The sequence below is a fragment of the Helianthus annuus genome, chromosome 7 (assembly GCF_002127325.2).
Source record: "Helianthus annuus cultivar XRQ/B chromosome 7, HanXRQr2.0-SUNRISE, whole genome shotgun sequence".
Lineage (NCBI taxonomy): Eukaryota > Viridiplantae > Streptophyta > Magnoliopsida > Asterales > Asteraceae > Helianthus > Helianthus annuus.
The window spans coordinates 91,820,711-91,836,954 of record NC_035439.2 but is presented as its reverse complement, the minus strand read 5'-3'; the positions used below and the strand labels follow the sequence as shown (position 1 = coordinate 91,836,954).

Genomic DNA, 16,244 nt, shown 5'->3' with positions numbered 1-16,244 from the left:
AGTGGAAAATGGGGTCAAAACCCTAAATTAGTCTCCAAGACATTACTAAAATAAGTTCCCCTTTCCTAACTATAAATACAACCCTCATTTTCATCATTTTCACCCTTTTTTTCTTCGCACTTTGCAAACAATTCACTCTCAAAATCCCCAGCCTAGTTCATTCCCCCTCCTCTCTTGTGTGAAGGATTTTACTTCCCACGAAATCCATGTAAGTCTTGTGTTCTTCATTTTTCCTATACGATTTGTTCTCTTGCATAGTTTATAACTTTTACTCATTATTTATCATTCTAACATATATTAGCTCGTATTATATCATCTATAACCTAAAAGCACATAAACTAATCAAAGGATTCTATTTGTCTAAGTTGGTTAAGCCGTTGCATTCGGTGAATCCTTCAAAGTAACCCTATTGCATGTTTTAATGCTTACGCTCTTCTTACCTAATCAAACCCTAAACCATGGTACTTGATCTTCAATATGTAGTAATCAAGGTGTTAAAACATGTTTTATTTTTTATTCATGCATAAAAACCCTAAAACCAATCAACGGGAATCACATAAGTGCTTTTCCTGTTTAGGACATATTTCTATGTTTTACTTTGGACGACCATAACTTGGTTATAACTTAATCAAATCGTAACACCCCAAAAAGGTTAATTATGCATATAAGTTAAATTAATTATAAACATAATTAGTTAAGAAATATGTTATGATATTTTCCTAAGAATGGGAAGTGACTAAATATAAACAAACACTTATACTAGAGGGGTTAAATATGGACAATATGAAAAGCAATGTATTAAAGCCAAATAAACTCAAAAACACACACCCAGGTGTGTGTTGGAGATCGACCAAGCAGAGGAAAAAAAGGGGGCAAACCCTTTTTGATCTAAAATCAAGCAATTGGAGAAGAAATTCAAGACTAAATTAGTGCAGGAAACCCAATTCTCAATCATCTAAGCTTTCTTAACAAATGGTAAGTTGAATTTTGTGATTTGATGATTATGAAGAAAATGGGTTTTAACCAATCTTGAAGATATATGAAAAATTGAATGATTTTAAGTTAGATTAACACTATAGAACAAGAATTATGTTGAGATTTCTCATCTTAGTGATTTATGTTAGAAAACCCAATTGTATGAAATGGATGATGATGAATGATTAATGTGTAGGAGTAACAATTGTTGTAATGTTGTGATGAAAACATGTATGATATGTATCTTTGATAAATAGGTTGTTAAAAGAATGAATGATTATGTGAAATTGTTGATTTTGATGAAGTATGTTATGAACTAGTAGAATCATGAATTGAACACTTGTACATGATGCATTGTTAGTAGTACACACGCCAAGTGTTCGACAAAATGCCTCAACTAGAAATTCTGCATTTTTGACTTGAACCACATATATGGTGATCATGTTTTAAGTATGTACATAAAACTCAAATTGACTCAAATTGAGTTATGATGCTTTATCCCAAAAATACTAATGATAAGTAAGAATGGAATGAGAAGATCTTAATGTAAACGTGTTTATGTATAGGGATAAAGGAAGAGAGTTCGAGTCACATAAAGCAAAAAGGAAATCAAGATCGAGGTACGTCACTTATACATTTTGAATTGTAATAAAGATGTTTTTATGTCTTTGATTGTAGAATTGATTTACTTATTGTATCAAGGTGAATATGTCAAATGACTATGTTGTCGAAATGACCCGTTTAGATCAACTTATTAGAAGCTCATGTTAGTTGTAAGTTTGTGATGTTGATTCATTGTAAATGGGTCAAACAATTGATATGTGAACATTAAGGATGATGTTGCTAGCACCCGTCTTGAATGGGTCGAATAATTAGGATGAATTATAATAAGAGTGTTCATGTTTGCAAACCGTTGTAACGGGTTAGAGTAGGAGGAATCTTATGAGAAAGAATGGCTAAGTAAGAGACTCGATTCGAACAAGTCATATGAGAAAGAATGTTGTAACCGATTTGGTTACAAAAACAAGAAGGTCAAACTTAAGAAAAAATAGATAAGTAATGTGCAAGTATAGTTATTGAATGATATCTCGTCATGTTCGTGAGAGTTAGTTGAATTATGTATGACTTACTAATGTTGTTCTTGTTGTTATGATTATAGGTAAAACTCAAATTTAAATGGTCATGCTTCGCTCGGATCGAACACACTTCAAATGCCCTCCATGCGCTTCCGCAATTTTTGTAAAGACGTTAACGGGTCGAAATACTTTTGTTATAAATAGCGTATGTTTAGTATTTAAACTTTAAACCTTAATAAGTTGTCTTTTGTAAGTCCTAGTTTGTTGTAAATGTTTAAAACACAATGGTTTTTGTATAGGCAACTACGTTTGTTCTAATGGTATGTAAAAACTTTAAATTGAGTCATGATTTTTGTCGTTAAAGTATTGATTTTTGACCTTACGGAAAGTGGGCTTTACACAAATATAGTAAACTATGATCATATGATTAAATTCACTAAAATGCGATTTTAACGATATATGATACGCCTAAAAACACGTCCATTTGGACCCCTAAAGATTCAAAACAAAGCTGATGCTCAAAACTGAACAGTCTGTAAAGATCCATGGTTTTGTCCTATTTCCGGGCCTTAAACAGAAATGTTTTTTTTTAAATAAAAGTTGTAGAGGACTTTCTAATTTAGTAGACTGAAAATTTTCAAAATTTATCAATGATGTTTGATATTTTTAAAACGTAAAACAAAACTAAAACAGAAAGATGTTAGAATTTACCTAACCGATATAGCTTAATAACATCATCATAACATATTTAAAACCCTAATTAAGCGTTTTTAATTATATTAGGGTTTACATTATATCGTTGAAAACGCACAAGCATCATCAATCATCAAGGTGAAAATCATAGTCCCATTTTATCGTTTTATTGTTTTGGGATGAAACATGCAAACCGTTACAAATCATTCGTTTTATTCAAATACAATTCAAATTGTTACACAAATACTTCATAAACATGAACTTTACTTTAAATAAGCATTCATAAAAATCATTTATTCTTTGCACGATTATTAACTTTTTCAAGCCAACAGAACTACAATTATAGCGCTATAGGATTGACAAATCCACCAGACGTTACCTGGTGGTTGAAACCGTAATCATTCGTAATGTCATGAGGTTTGATACCTATGTTTCTTACCTACTATTTTTAGTTGACAGATTTTTTACATGTTTCAAGTAACCATTCTTAAACAATTCGAGACAATATCATATAGGATTACCTAATTGAGTGATAAACGAGTTGTTATTTATTTTGAATTGATTGAACAAGTTGTTTCATTTTGTTTGTTTGGTTTGAGTTTGAAAACGTTGTAATCTTTTACATTTCAGGTTAACAGTAATTTTACTTTTTGTTGCCTTGGTCTCTTCCTGACATGGAGTCACCACCGTGATTTTCGCACATGTTGAGGATGTGACAGTAAACACTTAACATATGTTCCATAAGTTTGGATTAATTTAAACACTAACCCTTCAAAATAATGGAGGAACTACCCTTAGAATCCAACATTTCAAATGGCGGATAACAAAGCATGGGTGGTTCCTTCATTTGGAATGGCTTATTAGTTGTTTGAATAGTGGTTTCGTCAATTGGAATGGTGGAATACGTGTGAACTCTCCAACTCACTCGACAATGGCTGACATGGTCCGCAACGAAAAGCGGATCCGTCATTTGAAATGGCAGATCGCCTCGAAACCAAAAGCATTTTTGACCTCTCTCCTAGAAACCATTCATGCGGCATTTTGAAATATAAATCATCAATATTGTTCAATCTAATTACATGTTATAACTTCTCAACTTATTTGACTCACTTAAATAAATAGGTTACATAAATGATGATGTTCATGTTACAAGAATTTAAATGTACCACAAGTTTAGGTTATGCCTTTCATATGAATAAAAAGTTGTCATATTCGAGTTTGTCAATTCAATCTAACTAATTTAAAATGTGACAACACACGATTCACACCGATAATAGATGCGTAAATATTTTATAATTTGTTACATATCAAATGAGAGAACTCAACCCAAAAGACTAGTCTGGGGGGTGAGAACCCATTTGGTATATAAACCCCACATCAATTGCCCATACAACCTATAACCGATGTGGGACAAGTCCCATACCTTGCAATGGTATTAGTCCATAACAATCGACCCTCCTTAAGGGCCAACGTCCTCGTTTGTCACGGCCATGTTGGTCATGGCTGGCTCTTTCCAGGCCACCACTCCATGGGCCACCACTCCGAGCCTCGTTGGTCACGACTGGCTCTCTCCAGGCCACCACTCCGTGAGCCACCACTCCGAGTTCTGGCTCTGATACCAATGTTACATACCAAACGAGAGAACTCAACCCAAAAGACTAGTCTGGTGGGTGAGAGGGCCCATTTGGTATATAAACCCCAGATCAATTGCCCATACAACCGATGTGGGACAAGTCCCATAACTTGCAATGGTATTAATCCAAAACATAATTGAGTACCAAATAAAGTTAATTCAAAGGGATACGTGAAAAGTTGGTTTTTGTAATATTAAATTTAACCTCTTAACGTTATTTAATAGCAAATAACTTTTCTTTAGAGTTTAAACTAATGACAATTTTTAACCTCGAATTTAAATACAAAATTTATTTGTATCTTTTCTAAAGGCGACACCGAGAGCCAAACAATGATCAAAATGAGTACCGACAACCGACATCAACATGTTATCATGCATTCATGCGTAAAGTGACCGTTACTAGTTTACCTTTTAGGAAGTTGAAATTTAGAACCATATTATTATTGTCGGTATCAATCTCAAACAGTTACAAACGCTTTACTTCACGACCAATCTATTTGATTAAGAACATACAAAAAATCGAAAAGTTATTCTTAGCAAAAACAAAAGCAAAAGCAAAAGTAAGAGGTGGGGGCATGGGGTCGACTTATTTTAAGTCGGCTTATTTTAAGTTCATTTACAAATATTAATAACTAATAGTAATAACTTAAACAATTAATTACCATCATCCATACTATTTTTATTTTTTTGTTTGTTTAGAGAAAAGTGCCCGGATAGTATCTGTGGTTTGCCCAGATTTCACATGTAGTCTCTACAGCTATAATCCCTAATTTTTGCAAATTCGTTCTCGGATAGTCCCTGTAACAGATGGGGATTAGGTTTCCCAGTTAAATGGCATGAATTGATTAAATTGTCCTTACCATTAAAAACGATAACATAAAAAGAAATATAATTAAGAGGGACCCACCACCCTCTTCTTCATCACTCTAACCCTGCATAAAAATTCCACCACCACCACCACCATGTTCAAAAACCACCATCGCCACCACTGCATCCCTACCCTCACCCACCACCGTTGTAAACCATACAATCTGGTCACCCTCTAACCACCATCTTTACCCACCTAATCCCGCCACCAGTACCCTAGCCGCACATCCACCAACATCCGACCACAATCTTTACTCACCACATCTGACCACAACCTACTCACATCAACAGTAGTCGCCAGAAGTACGAACCACCACTACCCCTAAATCCCAACTACCCACCCACACATTCACACGACCACATAATGCAGTTGATCATTGTTGCCCAAGACCCGACTAAACAGAGCTATGCCATTACAAGACTCTGTCGTCGTGTCTTCGTCTCTTGCTTATTTGACGACGTTCGTCGCCGCATCGGCGGTCGAGTCTAGGGTTTCAAGGTCCATTTCCGGTGGAGCAGCTGATTAATCGTCTGCTGGTTGCGGTGCGACGGTGGTGTTGGTGGTTTTGGCGGTGGCGACGGTTTGTTGTTGAGGTTGTTTGGTCCAATGATAGAGGAGGAGTTCTAGTGAGATTTCGGTGCCAGAGAGTAGGTAGCGGAGATGGAAGAGGTGCGACAGTAAGTGTGGTTGTGGTGGTTACGGTGAAGTGAGGGTGGGTAGATGGTGGTGGTGGTGGTGGTGGTGAAAGGTGAAAATGGTGGTGGGTGGTTTAGAGTGGGGAAGATGAAGTGGGTGGGGTGGGTGATGGGTCCCACATAAATTTAAATATTTATTATATTTCTTTTAACTTTTTAGTTATAAATTTAATAGAAATCGCATTTTAGTCATTTCGCACCCACTTAACATCAAAAACTAACCTCCATCTGTTCCAAGGACTATCCAAGAACGAATTTGCAAAAGTTGGGGACTATAGCTATAATTTAAAAAATGCAGGGACTGTAGGTGAAATCTGGACAAACCACAGGGACTATACAAGCACTTTTCTCTTTGTGTTATTATTACTGTTTTTAAGTATTCATCTTTCATTCCCAATTAATCAACCTGGGTTTATATAGTTAGCTTGAGATTAGTTAAGCGACTGGGTTTAAAATTTAAATAGTTAGCTTGAGATTAGTTAAGCGAATAGGAATAATATGAGAACTAGGTTAGAACCCCGTGTATTACACGGGTTGAATAAATGTAATTTTATATATTAAATAATAAAAAGTTTTATCTTTATGAACCACGTATATTGTACGGGTTAAATAAATGTAATTTTATACATCAAATAATAAAAAATTATAACTTTAAAAACCATGTGTATTACACAGATTAAATAAATGTAATTTTGTATACTAAATACTAAAAACGTCGTATCTTTAAAAAAAACTCGTGTATAATCGGGTTGAATTAATCTACCAAATAATACAAAAATTACATCCTTAAAAACCCTATATATATATATATATATATATATATATATATATAGGATTAGGATCATGAGTGAACAACTTCTTGAGAATGAACTCAGTGAACTAATCTTGGCCCTTGATCATTTTTTACATTAAAAGGGTAAGATTGACATTAGCCAATTACTTTTAATTAAAATCGCTTAATTTTCTCCTCTCTTAACTATCTCTCTCTCTCTCTCTTATTTTTTATTATTTCTCTATTATTTTAATTATAAGAGATTGAAGGCTATTTTTTTTTAAATAAACTGTTATGTTTCTTTTAAAATTAAATATTAAACCTAATTAAATTATGATTTTTAACATATGTGTATACAGGTCAGTATATACAAGACTTATACACTTGTGTATTATTACATCTTGTTATCACCCCGTATATTACACGTGTTATCGAAAATTTTTGGAAAAAAAATTGTAATGTAAAATATGGGATTTTTATGAGCCCAACCCTCACCGATTTGGATTTTGAGTGTTCAGCTTCCATCGAGTTGTCGTTCAAACTTCATCACTGAGAATGAGAAACCATAGGTTTTGTTTGCCACCAGTTTGCTTTAAAACAGGACGATTTATCAATTGGGGTCCCATAATTTTTTTACCGTAGTGGCGGATAGAAATCATAGAATACTTAAGGGGGTGGAGAGACAGTGTCTCAAAAATAAAATTGTAGTGAGAATGATTTTTTTTGTAAGTTAACAGATAAAAAGTATATGGGACCGTCAGTATCTTTTAAAATCCTTTAATAGGCACGCACCTTGTGAAAGTAAAAGTCCAATAGTCAAGTCCAAATGTAAAGCCTTGCAAATGAGTACAATTGTTCAAACATCACCCAACCCAATCGGCAATTGTTGTTCTTAGCCCATATCTATATTGTAAACTAATTATTTGGTATGTTTCATTTAAGAAGTATTTTTATCGTAACATGTTGTAAATTATTTAGAACTAGGTTTGTTACCCGCCGCGCGTTGCGGCGGCGTAAAATCACGGCGTAGAAACTTGTGTAAACTTGAAAACGTGAAGAATAGCTTGGCGAATGCACATGGATGGATAAGGTCCGCACCTGGTTACTAAACTAACATATCATATATATCATAGCATTAGTTACATTGCCTAGCCTACATATCAAAGATGTACAAAACAGTTTAGAGTTATCTACAACTTAGCATACCAACACCTAGTGTGTTACAAAACAGTTTAGAGTTGTCTACAACTTAGCATACTAACACCTAGTGTGTTATGTGGATAAGTTGTACAAAAGTTGTGTATAGGCTTCATTAAGGCAATGACTTGGTTATGCTTCTGGCTGCCTAGTCTTCATTATGTGCAGCTGATCAAAATGCTTGCTGTTGGTAAATCAGTCCTCGTGCGTTTTTTTGGCGCACTGAGTTGATTCTGTAAGTAATAAGTAATAGCAAGATTTCATTAGTAGTGGAGGTTTTATTTCATTGTTATGTGACTAAGTATTAGATATAATGTAACTTACCTCCTGACTCAGCATGCGGACGTTTGAACTTGTTGGCCTTCAGATTCGGCGTTGCTGGAGGCAAGGCTGAGGACGCGACATGTTGAGCCGGTGAATCGACTTGGACAGTTGTCTCTGATTCCGAGACATTTGTTACCACCACATTGTTTTCCTTTCTGAGTGTTAGGTGCATGATCTTTGACTTGCCTATCATTGATGCCATTTGTTGGGGCAGCTTTTTGGGATCAGTGCAACCATGCTTTGTTATGAGGTCTTTGCAGGTTATCTTCAAAAGTGCTTCCATTCCTTCGTTGAAGAAAATGACCTCTATGGGTTTGGTGGAGTCGTTAATAATGGCGTTAACACTATACCTATAAACACATAAAGGGTTGGACAATGTTAGGTTTTTTAATAGGATTATTGTTTGTATACATAGGTAATTGAAGGAAATTGTACTTGAATATTGGCGTGACATCCTCACAATCTTTGCAAACGAAGTGAAGTTCTCCGTCTTCTTCCGGATATACTTTCTCATCGCACGTTGAGCAATGGACGTAGTACCAACTACGATTTATATCGATGCTTTCCATCCATGAACGACACCTGAAGCGGGTTACTCCCTGGATCAAAGTACATATACTCATGTTATTATGGTAATAAACACATATAGATCAATGAAACAATGTTCCACTTAATGGTTTAAAGCTGTGAAAATTGTTCTCCTATCTACATAACTACCATGGCAGTTATGTAGCTCTTGATGGTGGTTTATTTGTTATGTCAATAATCACGTGTGCTAAAGACTCGGTCAAATCTCACCACTTCCTACTGATCTAAATATATGACCCTTTTGAACCGTATCTAGTGACCCGTTAAACCGCGACCCGATAACGCACCGACCTGTGACCCGTAAACAAACTCGAATAATCCAACATTTTTCTGCCTAAAAATACGCTAATTTTTGCGCTCGCTCACCTACCAACACAACTGGATCCGCCCTTGATCAATGTTCACATTGTCACGAAAAAAGTATCTCATCAATATTGATGCAAAACCATTCCCTTTCAACATACTTTAAGATTTCAATGTGATTTTAAATTCTTTAATCCACATATGTGCTTGTTAATCTACATTTTCATTAACCTTGAATGGATTATTCCATTCCCTCAATTACTTCATACAAAATACCCACTAAGTTCATGTAGTTTGCCATTTAATTTTTCAGTTATATGATAATAAAAAAGAAACCAAGTCATATAATTTTGGCATTAATCTGAATGATAGTGTATTTATTTAACATGATTATCGACCAAGTTGTAACTTTTTTTTATTTTAGTAGGCGCCTTATCATTTTAGATATCATTAAAAAACTCTTCAGCAACTCAAACTTATATTGAAATAAATAGCATATGGTCAACTTTTAGGATGCATAGGTGCACAGATGGAAGATGATAATAAAATTAGTAATACTATTGATGTATATACTTGTATTGAAATAAGGTAGTTACCTCATGCTTTCGGCTAGTTGGTGATTTCAGTTCTTGTAGTGTGATTAGTGGATCGTTGTTATCTGCTTCGTCTAGGGGTGGAAGAGCTTTCAACCTAATAAGCGATGAAGGCAAAACTCAGTTTGGTTAGTATAAACACTGATTTTGGTAAAAACGTGTAATGTATACTAAGCTTTAATTAGCCCTCCCAAATTCTATGTGAGCTGAGCGAAAAACAATAAAAATGTATTGGACGGAGAACCTGGCTATCTTATCAGCGATGTGTGGGCATTCTGGGTTAACAACAACAGTGGCTAGGTGTGTTGACTCTAATTGAAACCGACCTGTTTGGTATAATACATAGCTGACTGATAAATAATTGTAGAAATGCGCAGTTTCTTAAACTTTTAAACTATAAATGCATACCATTGTGTTTAGAGATTTGTGCGCACATGATTGCCACTATGTCTCCCACTACAACTTCGTCCCCAATGAGATGCATCATTTCTGGCCAGAGAGTAATTTCAACTTTGTTTTTCCTATTTGACGATATTTAATTTGGGACGTTAGAAATAAAATGTGTTAATTAAAAATGTACCAGATGGATTCATACCATTCATCTGTCATGACGACCTTTCTCAAAATCTTTCCTGTTGTAGTTGGCTGTAAGTAATTCTTGTCAACACGACCAATGTAATCTGTGTATATTTTGCAAACACTTTAGCAAATAATTATATGTTTATTAACTTATGTGTATATGCAATTAAATGTACCTGTTAGAACTTTGTTGTTCTTAATTCTGTTTTGAAGCATCTCATAGCGCGCAAAACCAAAGCAGAATTTAGGTATTTCTTGACCTTCAATGGGTACGAAGCGTGCCTTTTTACCAATGATGAGCGATGCAGAATGGTTGACAGTAGCCATAAAATCACGTGCCTTGGTGCAAACGTATCCGGTTACTTTGTAACATGACTGTAACCTTATGATGGAGTCAAAGTACTCAACCTGACCAGCCTTTCCTACAGCTTCTATCCCGTCACCCTGTGTTTGGAATTAAACATTTAGTAGTTGTGCATATCAGCGAGGCCATATAATTGATTCTGTCACTTACATGGATGTCCACAAACTGGTAACATAGATCGCTCTTCTTGACATCACGGTCACCCGATTTACTTACTGCAATCCATTTTTTTACGACTCTGATTTCAATTGACTCTGCTTTTTGGCTAGGCCTTATATTTCTTAGAGGTATAACCAACATGTTGCCTTTAAACCTGATCAATAAGAAATAAGAAAGGTCAGTAGACAGAATTATAAGTTGAGTAATAAAAGGTAACGAAACATGTTAGAAACTTCAATAGTTTGTATATCTATGTAGTTAAATAACCTAGAGGAAACAGTTGTAAACCTTACCAGCGTTTTAAAAGAATAAAGGTGTCAATGTATACTGTTAAGTTTATATAAAAAAATCAGTGTATTCTCTGTGAATTGTATGATGTCAATTTTAACAAATATATCTTTCAAGAACAAAAATGTCAATGTATATTGCTAACTTCATTTAAAAAATCAGTGTATACGATATTTTTTGTTGTGTTACTGTCTCCTTTTTCGTCTGGAACTATAAGAATTCTTAGAGATTCGGGTGCGGTAGCTCTTGATAAGGCTACATACAATTGCCCATGGCTGGAAACTGGGTGAGGTAAATACACACCGATTTTGTCTAGTGATTGTCCCTGACTCTTGTTAATGGTCATTGCGTAGCATAGCCTAACAGGGAATTGCTTTCTTTTAAACTCGAATGGTAATTCGTTATCCTTGTGTATTAAAGAGATTTTTGGAATGAAAACACGTTTGCCGATAAATTTTCCGGTCATTATTTGTGCTTCGATGATCCGTGGCAGCAGTTGTGTAACTATCATTCTAGTGCCATTACATAGCCCTTCTAGTGGGTTCAGATTGCGAAGTAGAATGATAGGTGCATTCACCTTTAGTTGAAGAGTATGAGGTGGTAGGCCGGTGAAATTGAGAAGGTTTAAGTACTCTGGTGGATAAAGAGATTCAATTTCTGCATTAGTTACTGTGGTAGGAATGAGTGAATCGATGCTTAGATATGTTGTTGAGGAACCTGATGTCATGGCCACTATCTTTGTATTAATCTCATCCACTATATCATTCTTTGGACATACAATTGCCTTAGTTGATAATGTCGTTGCTGTTGGATGCTCAAGAGTATTCTTATCATAGATAAAGCGTATGAGCTCTGTTAACGCACTTTCTGTATGCCTTATTAGATGTTCAGACGGTATAGAGACAATCTTTGTGTTAACTGGATCGTTGACATCTGTCTCGCCAATTCGGCCATCTCCTATGTCTACCAGCCATGAGGAGAATGAAGATATTTGACTTTGTCTTTCAAAACTTAGATTAGGCCTTTGTAGACGCATATTTTCATTAAGCTTGAATAACCTGAAGTGCCTCCATAAGTAGGATCTTGGCAACGTTGAAGACAAAAGAGTTGCCTTACTGGACTTTGGTATAACAGGTAACGTTTGCCTAAAGTCTCCACCCAATAGTATTGATTTTCCACCAAAAGGTTTTTCTGTATTATCAGTTAAGTCTTTAAGAGCTCTGTCTAGTGCCTCATAACACCGACGATCACTCATTGGTGCCTCGTCCCAAACGATTAGAACAGTCTCGGTTAATAGCGCACCAAGTTGTGAGCCTTTCTTAATATGACAAACAGATTCTTCTGTTAGATCTAAAGGTATCTTGAACCTAGAATGAGCAGTTCTACCTGCGGGTAATAGAAGTGACGCTATTCCTGAGGCTGCAACAGCTAAGACTACCTTGCCTAAAGAACGTAGAGCTGCAAGTATTGTTGTCCATAAAAATGTCTTCCCAGTACCACCGTGGCCATATACAAATGATAGAGTTTGTTCATTTGATGTAAAACCAGAAATAACATGATCATATACCAATCTTTGTTCAGCATTGAGCTTTGCTTGGTAACATTGATGCTCAGATGCAAGAAGATGCCTATCGTAGTTTTTCTCTTCCATTAGTAGTCTATTTGTTAGTTGTGCAAGCATTGTTGGGTTAGGCAATGGCAAGCCAAAGTCTACTAATGATGAATCTGGCGATCCAGATCGGAGTAGAAGTTCTAATTCATACAAAACGTATTGCATCATGTCATCGTCATTAAGTAAGCCATAAGTTCTTTGTCCATCATCTGCCATTTTAAACCAATGTTGATCCCAAAGTTGGGTAGGATTTGAAATATCACAATACAATAGTATTTGTATGAATAAAGATCGTAGCTCTTTGGCAGTGGCCCAAACTGATGCTTCTTCGAATGTGGACGACCATTCTCTATCATCACCAATTAACCCCAACTTCTCACAGGCAGCCCGGTAAGTCTGGTATACTTGACCGTTAACAGTTCTGATGTGTGAATATGATTGACAACCTTTTTGATGGCCTAGTAACATTCGTAAGAAAAATATTTCACCGCAAGTAGGATGTACATATATTAGTCTTCCAATTGCAGGGATCCTGTTTGTTGCTCGTCGAAACCAACGCTTTGAAGCCAAATCCCATCTATACTCTTTAAGATAGTCGACATAACATAAATGCCGACCACTACTGTCATGAACATTATTGGACAGCCATTCTGTCAATGTGGTACGCTTTTTAAACTGATTTGTCGCTATATTATCAAGGACATCTTTGTCACGAAAGCTGAGATTCTGCATGTTTTCAAGATGCACTGCAAGAACTTGAACAGGTGGGTTTCTATCATGTATATAAAAGTTAAAAATACGCCAAGCAGCCTCATGTGGGCATATAAAACGACCATCTAAGAAGTTTTGTATCTCGTTCCTTGCATCAGAATTGCTATGGTCACCAGCTGAGCTGTCCGTAGGAGAAGTTGTAATCTTGTAGTGAACACGGTCTGCACCTTTTGAAATATACTTAAATAGGTACTTGATAAGCATGCTCCAGCCACAATACTCTACATTTATGTGTGCCATAAATCTAGAGCACAAAACCGGATTATAAGGGACAACATAACGATTGTCTAATTCGATGCCACTTTTGTTCACACTAAAACCAACTGAACGCCTTCGGTAATGCGCATTACCGTTACTATCAAACGAAGACTGTTCATGGTAATCCTTTGGGAAGTTCTTAGTGCATGTGCCAGACTCCATACATGGCGAATCAGGTTTCGCAATTCCGCACGGCCCATGCATCATAAGATCGGTGACCACCTTATACAAATCAGGCTTAGTTATCGGATTTGGAATCTCTGCGGAAATGAATTCATCAATTTCACAAGCTTCACGAATCTTGTCACTCGCGGCAACCCATAACAGAAGATGACAATGTGGAAGACCTCTTTTTTGAAACTCGATAGTGTAAAGATCTGTAAGAAAATCTTTAACTAAGCAAAATCGCAAAGACTAAAATACAAAAAGAAATGAACAGTATCGTACCAGCAACTATATCACCAAATGTTCGAGAGTTCCTAAGAAATTTTATCAAAGATTTGACCTTGACTTGGAAAACCCGTGCAATGATGTCTGGCCTATCCTGAGCTTTCAAACTCGGGAACTGAGAAAGATATCTCTGTATTTCTGGCCATTTTACATTGCATGTGAATGTGACAAAATACTGTGGGTTCCCATGTACTCGACAAATAGCCAAAGCATCTTGGTAATGCTTGTACATATAGCGCGGACCACCAACAAAAGAAGATGGCAGAAAAGTTCGTTTACCTACTTCGCGGCCCTCTGTATCACCACGCTCAATAGCATCATGAATGCCTTGTAAGAACTCACAACGTAGCTCATTTTGATTTCGTCTCACGTAATCAAGTCGACTTTCTTCTATACAAACATACGCATCTACAATATACTGCTGGAAAAGCTTACCTCCACGCAAAAGTAACGTGTATATATTAGCACGGTCGTGTAACACATAGCTATAGTACTTATTGATTGTCATCTTTTGACGTGAACCATCCTTTGTACGAAGTAATAAATCCGGCGACCAACCCTTATCACCAAATGGCAATAGCAAAGGATATTGCAAAGGCATATAGAGCGGGTGAAGCTTACTAATACGCTTCGGAATACCATCTCTTTCACGAATGATAATATCAAACTTGCCACACATAGCATCAGCGTCAGTGACAATGGCGCCTATACAATCGTTAGAAGGCCTCTCGTAGCAACGCTCAAACTGAGATCCATAAAGGCAAACATAAAATGACGGGGTGTCAGCAGATGAACATAGATCTCTAGCTGTCCGGAAAAGCTTCACTAATTGATTGCAACCTTCTAATACATTAAGAATAAGACCTACAGTTTGAGGGGACAAAACAGACTGACTTTCATTACTAAAGAAACGGAGTCTATTAGCGATTTCATTCTCAGTATCATAGATATACATTTGTAGGAACCTTGGTTTGTCATCATTCTCAGGGCATAAACTACCAATCCAATGGTGTATTTGCCCAGCAATCTTAAATACGTATGGTCCAGAACCTATATTTATACGATCATCAATATTGGCACCAAAAGATGTCATCGAAAACATAGAGTTATATGCCCGAATGTTTGCTAAGAAATCTGGCTGCTCGTAAAGATGCATAAGAGTAGTATAAGGCCTGCGAGGAAATGGCATTGCGACTGACCCAGCACGACAACATTGGGTATAACCAACACCACCCACAAAAGACCTTGAAGCAACACGTTCGTCAGACCAAAATACAGCACCACAAAACTCACACACATTATGGCAATCACCATTGTCTACATAAGACGGCAAACCCGGCGCTTCAGCAGACGTAGAAGCAATATCAAAAGTAACATTTGACGACAGTCTTCTCTTTTTTTGACTAAACATCTTATTCTAAAAAACTAATACTCTAAAACGTGGAAAAAAAACACAAAGGCACACAAGTCAACCTAAAAGAACTATAACAATATCTTAAAAAAAAACAGAAAAACATATACAAACAACACCAAACAAAAGTAAAAAAATAGTAATACTAACCTGGATAGCAAACTTCTCCTAAATATAGAAATTCAGCAGCGTATAAGATACCTATAAAGAAAACAGGTGATATAGAGAAGCATTAAAAAAACCATTAGTCTAAGAGTAATAGCTATAAAAAAAAGAAGGCATATATAAACATACAACTCTACCTAAACAACACACACCAAAGGAGTCAATTTGATACTGATAATTATTATCTATAGAAAAAAAGTCAAACTTTTTAAAACTATTTTCTCATTATTTAAATACGTCTAAGAGTAAAAACTTTTGTCCACACAAGTAGAGGTGCTCACCCAAACTAAGGAGCGAAACATATTATTATAACCGAGTTTTTTAAACTGGTTTTAAAACCGAACCAAACCGAAAGCTGAATTATCTCAGTGGGTCAATTAGAGTTATAAAAGAATCAACTTTAGAATCCAAAGTGCTTTTTTTAAACCATTTCCAAAACCGAACCAAACCGGCAGTTTATATACTGGTTC

The 16,244-nt window shown here is 35.9% G+C and overlaps 1 protein-coding gene and 3 long non-coding RNA genes across 4 annotated transcripts; 1 reads left to right on the top strand and 3 right to left on the bottom strand.

The window, feature by feature from the left end:
- Window positions 1-824: 824 nt before the first annotated feature.
- Window positions 825-2,397, top strand: LOC110866338. Its single transcript, XR_002551338.2, has 3 exons — window positions 825-975; window positions 1,542-1,595; window positions 2,135-2,397. It is a non-coding gene; the product is annotated as an uncharacterized LOC110866338 (long non-coding RNA).
- A 5,428-nt stretch (window positions 2,398-7,825) lies between these two features.
- LOC110866337 (replication protein A 70 kDa DNA-binding subunit-like) lies at window positions 7,826-10,233 on the bottom strand. Its single transcript, XM_022115521.2, has 6 exons — window positions 10,126-10,233; window positions 9,962-10,043; window positions 9,721-9,814; window positions 8,669-8,832; window positions 8,234-8,583; window positions 7,826-8,142 (listed from the first exon to the last, which is right to left on the bottom strand). The coding sequence occupies exons 1-6, from the start codon at window positions 10,202-10,204 to the stop codon at window positions 8,105-8,107; spliced, it is 807 nt and encodes a 268-aa protein (XP_021971213.2). The 5' UTR covers window positions 10,205-10,233; the 3' UTR covers window positions 7,826-8,104.
- A 78-nt stretch (window positions 10,234-10,311) lies between these two features.
- LOC118480601 lies at window positions 10,312-10,568 on the bottom strand. The gene is made up of 2 exons (XR_004863503.1): window positions 10,473-10,568; window positions 10,312-10,397 (listed from the first exon to the last, which is right to left on the bottom strand). It is a non-coding gene; the product is annotated as an uncharacterized LOC118480601 (long non-coding RNA).
- Window positions 10,569-10,576: 8 nt separating this feature from the next.
- On the bottom strand, window positions 10,577-15,812 carry LOC110866336. The gene is made up of 3 exons (XR_002551336.2): window positions 15,760-15,812; window positions 10,811-10,973; window positions 10,577-10,740 (listed from the first exon to the last, which is right to left on the bottom strand). It is a non-coding gene; the product is annotated as an uncharacterized LOC110866336 (long non-coding RNA).
- Between the last annotated feature and the right edge of the window lie 432 nt (window positions 15,813-16,244).

Coding starts and splice junctions, on each gene's coding strand:
- LOC110866337 (XM_022115521.2), bottom strand. CDS start 10,204: ATGATGCATCTCATTGGGGACGAAGTTGTAGTGGGAGACATAGTGGCA. Junction 10,044..10,125: donor ACAAATCTCTAAACACAATG/GTATGCATTTAT, acceptor TATACCAAACAG/GTCGGTTTCAATTAGAGTCA. Junction 9,815..9,961: donor ATCGCTGATAAGATAGCCAG/GTTCTCCGTCCA, acceptor ATCGCTTATTAG/GTTGAAAGCTCTTCCACCCC.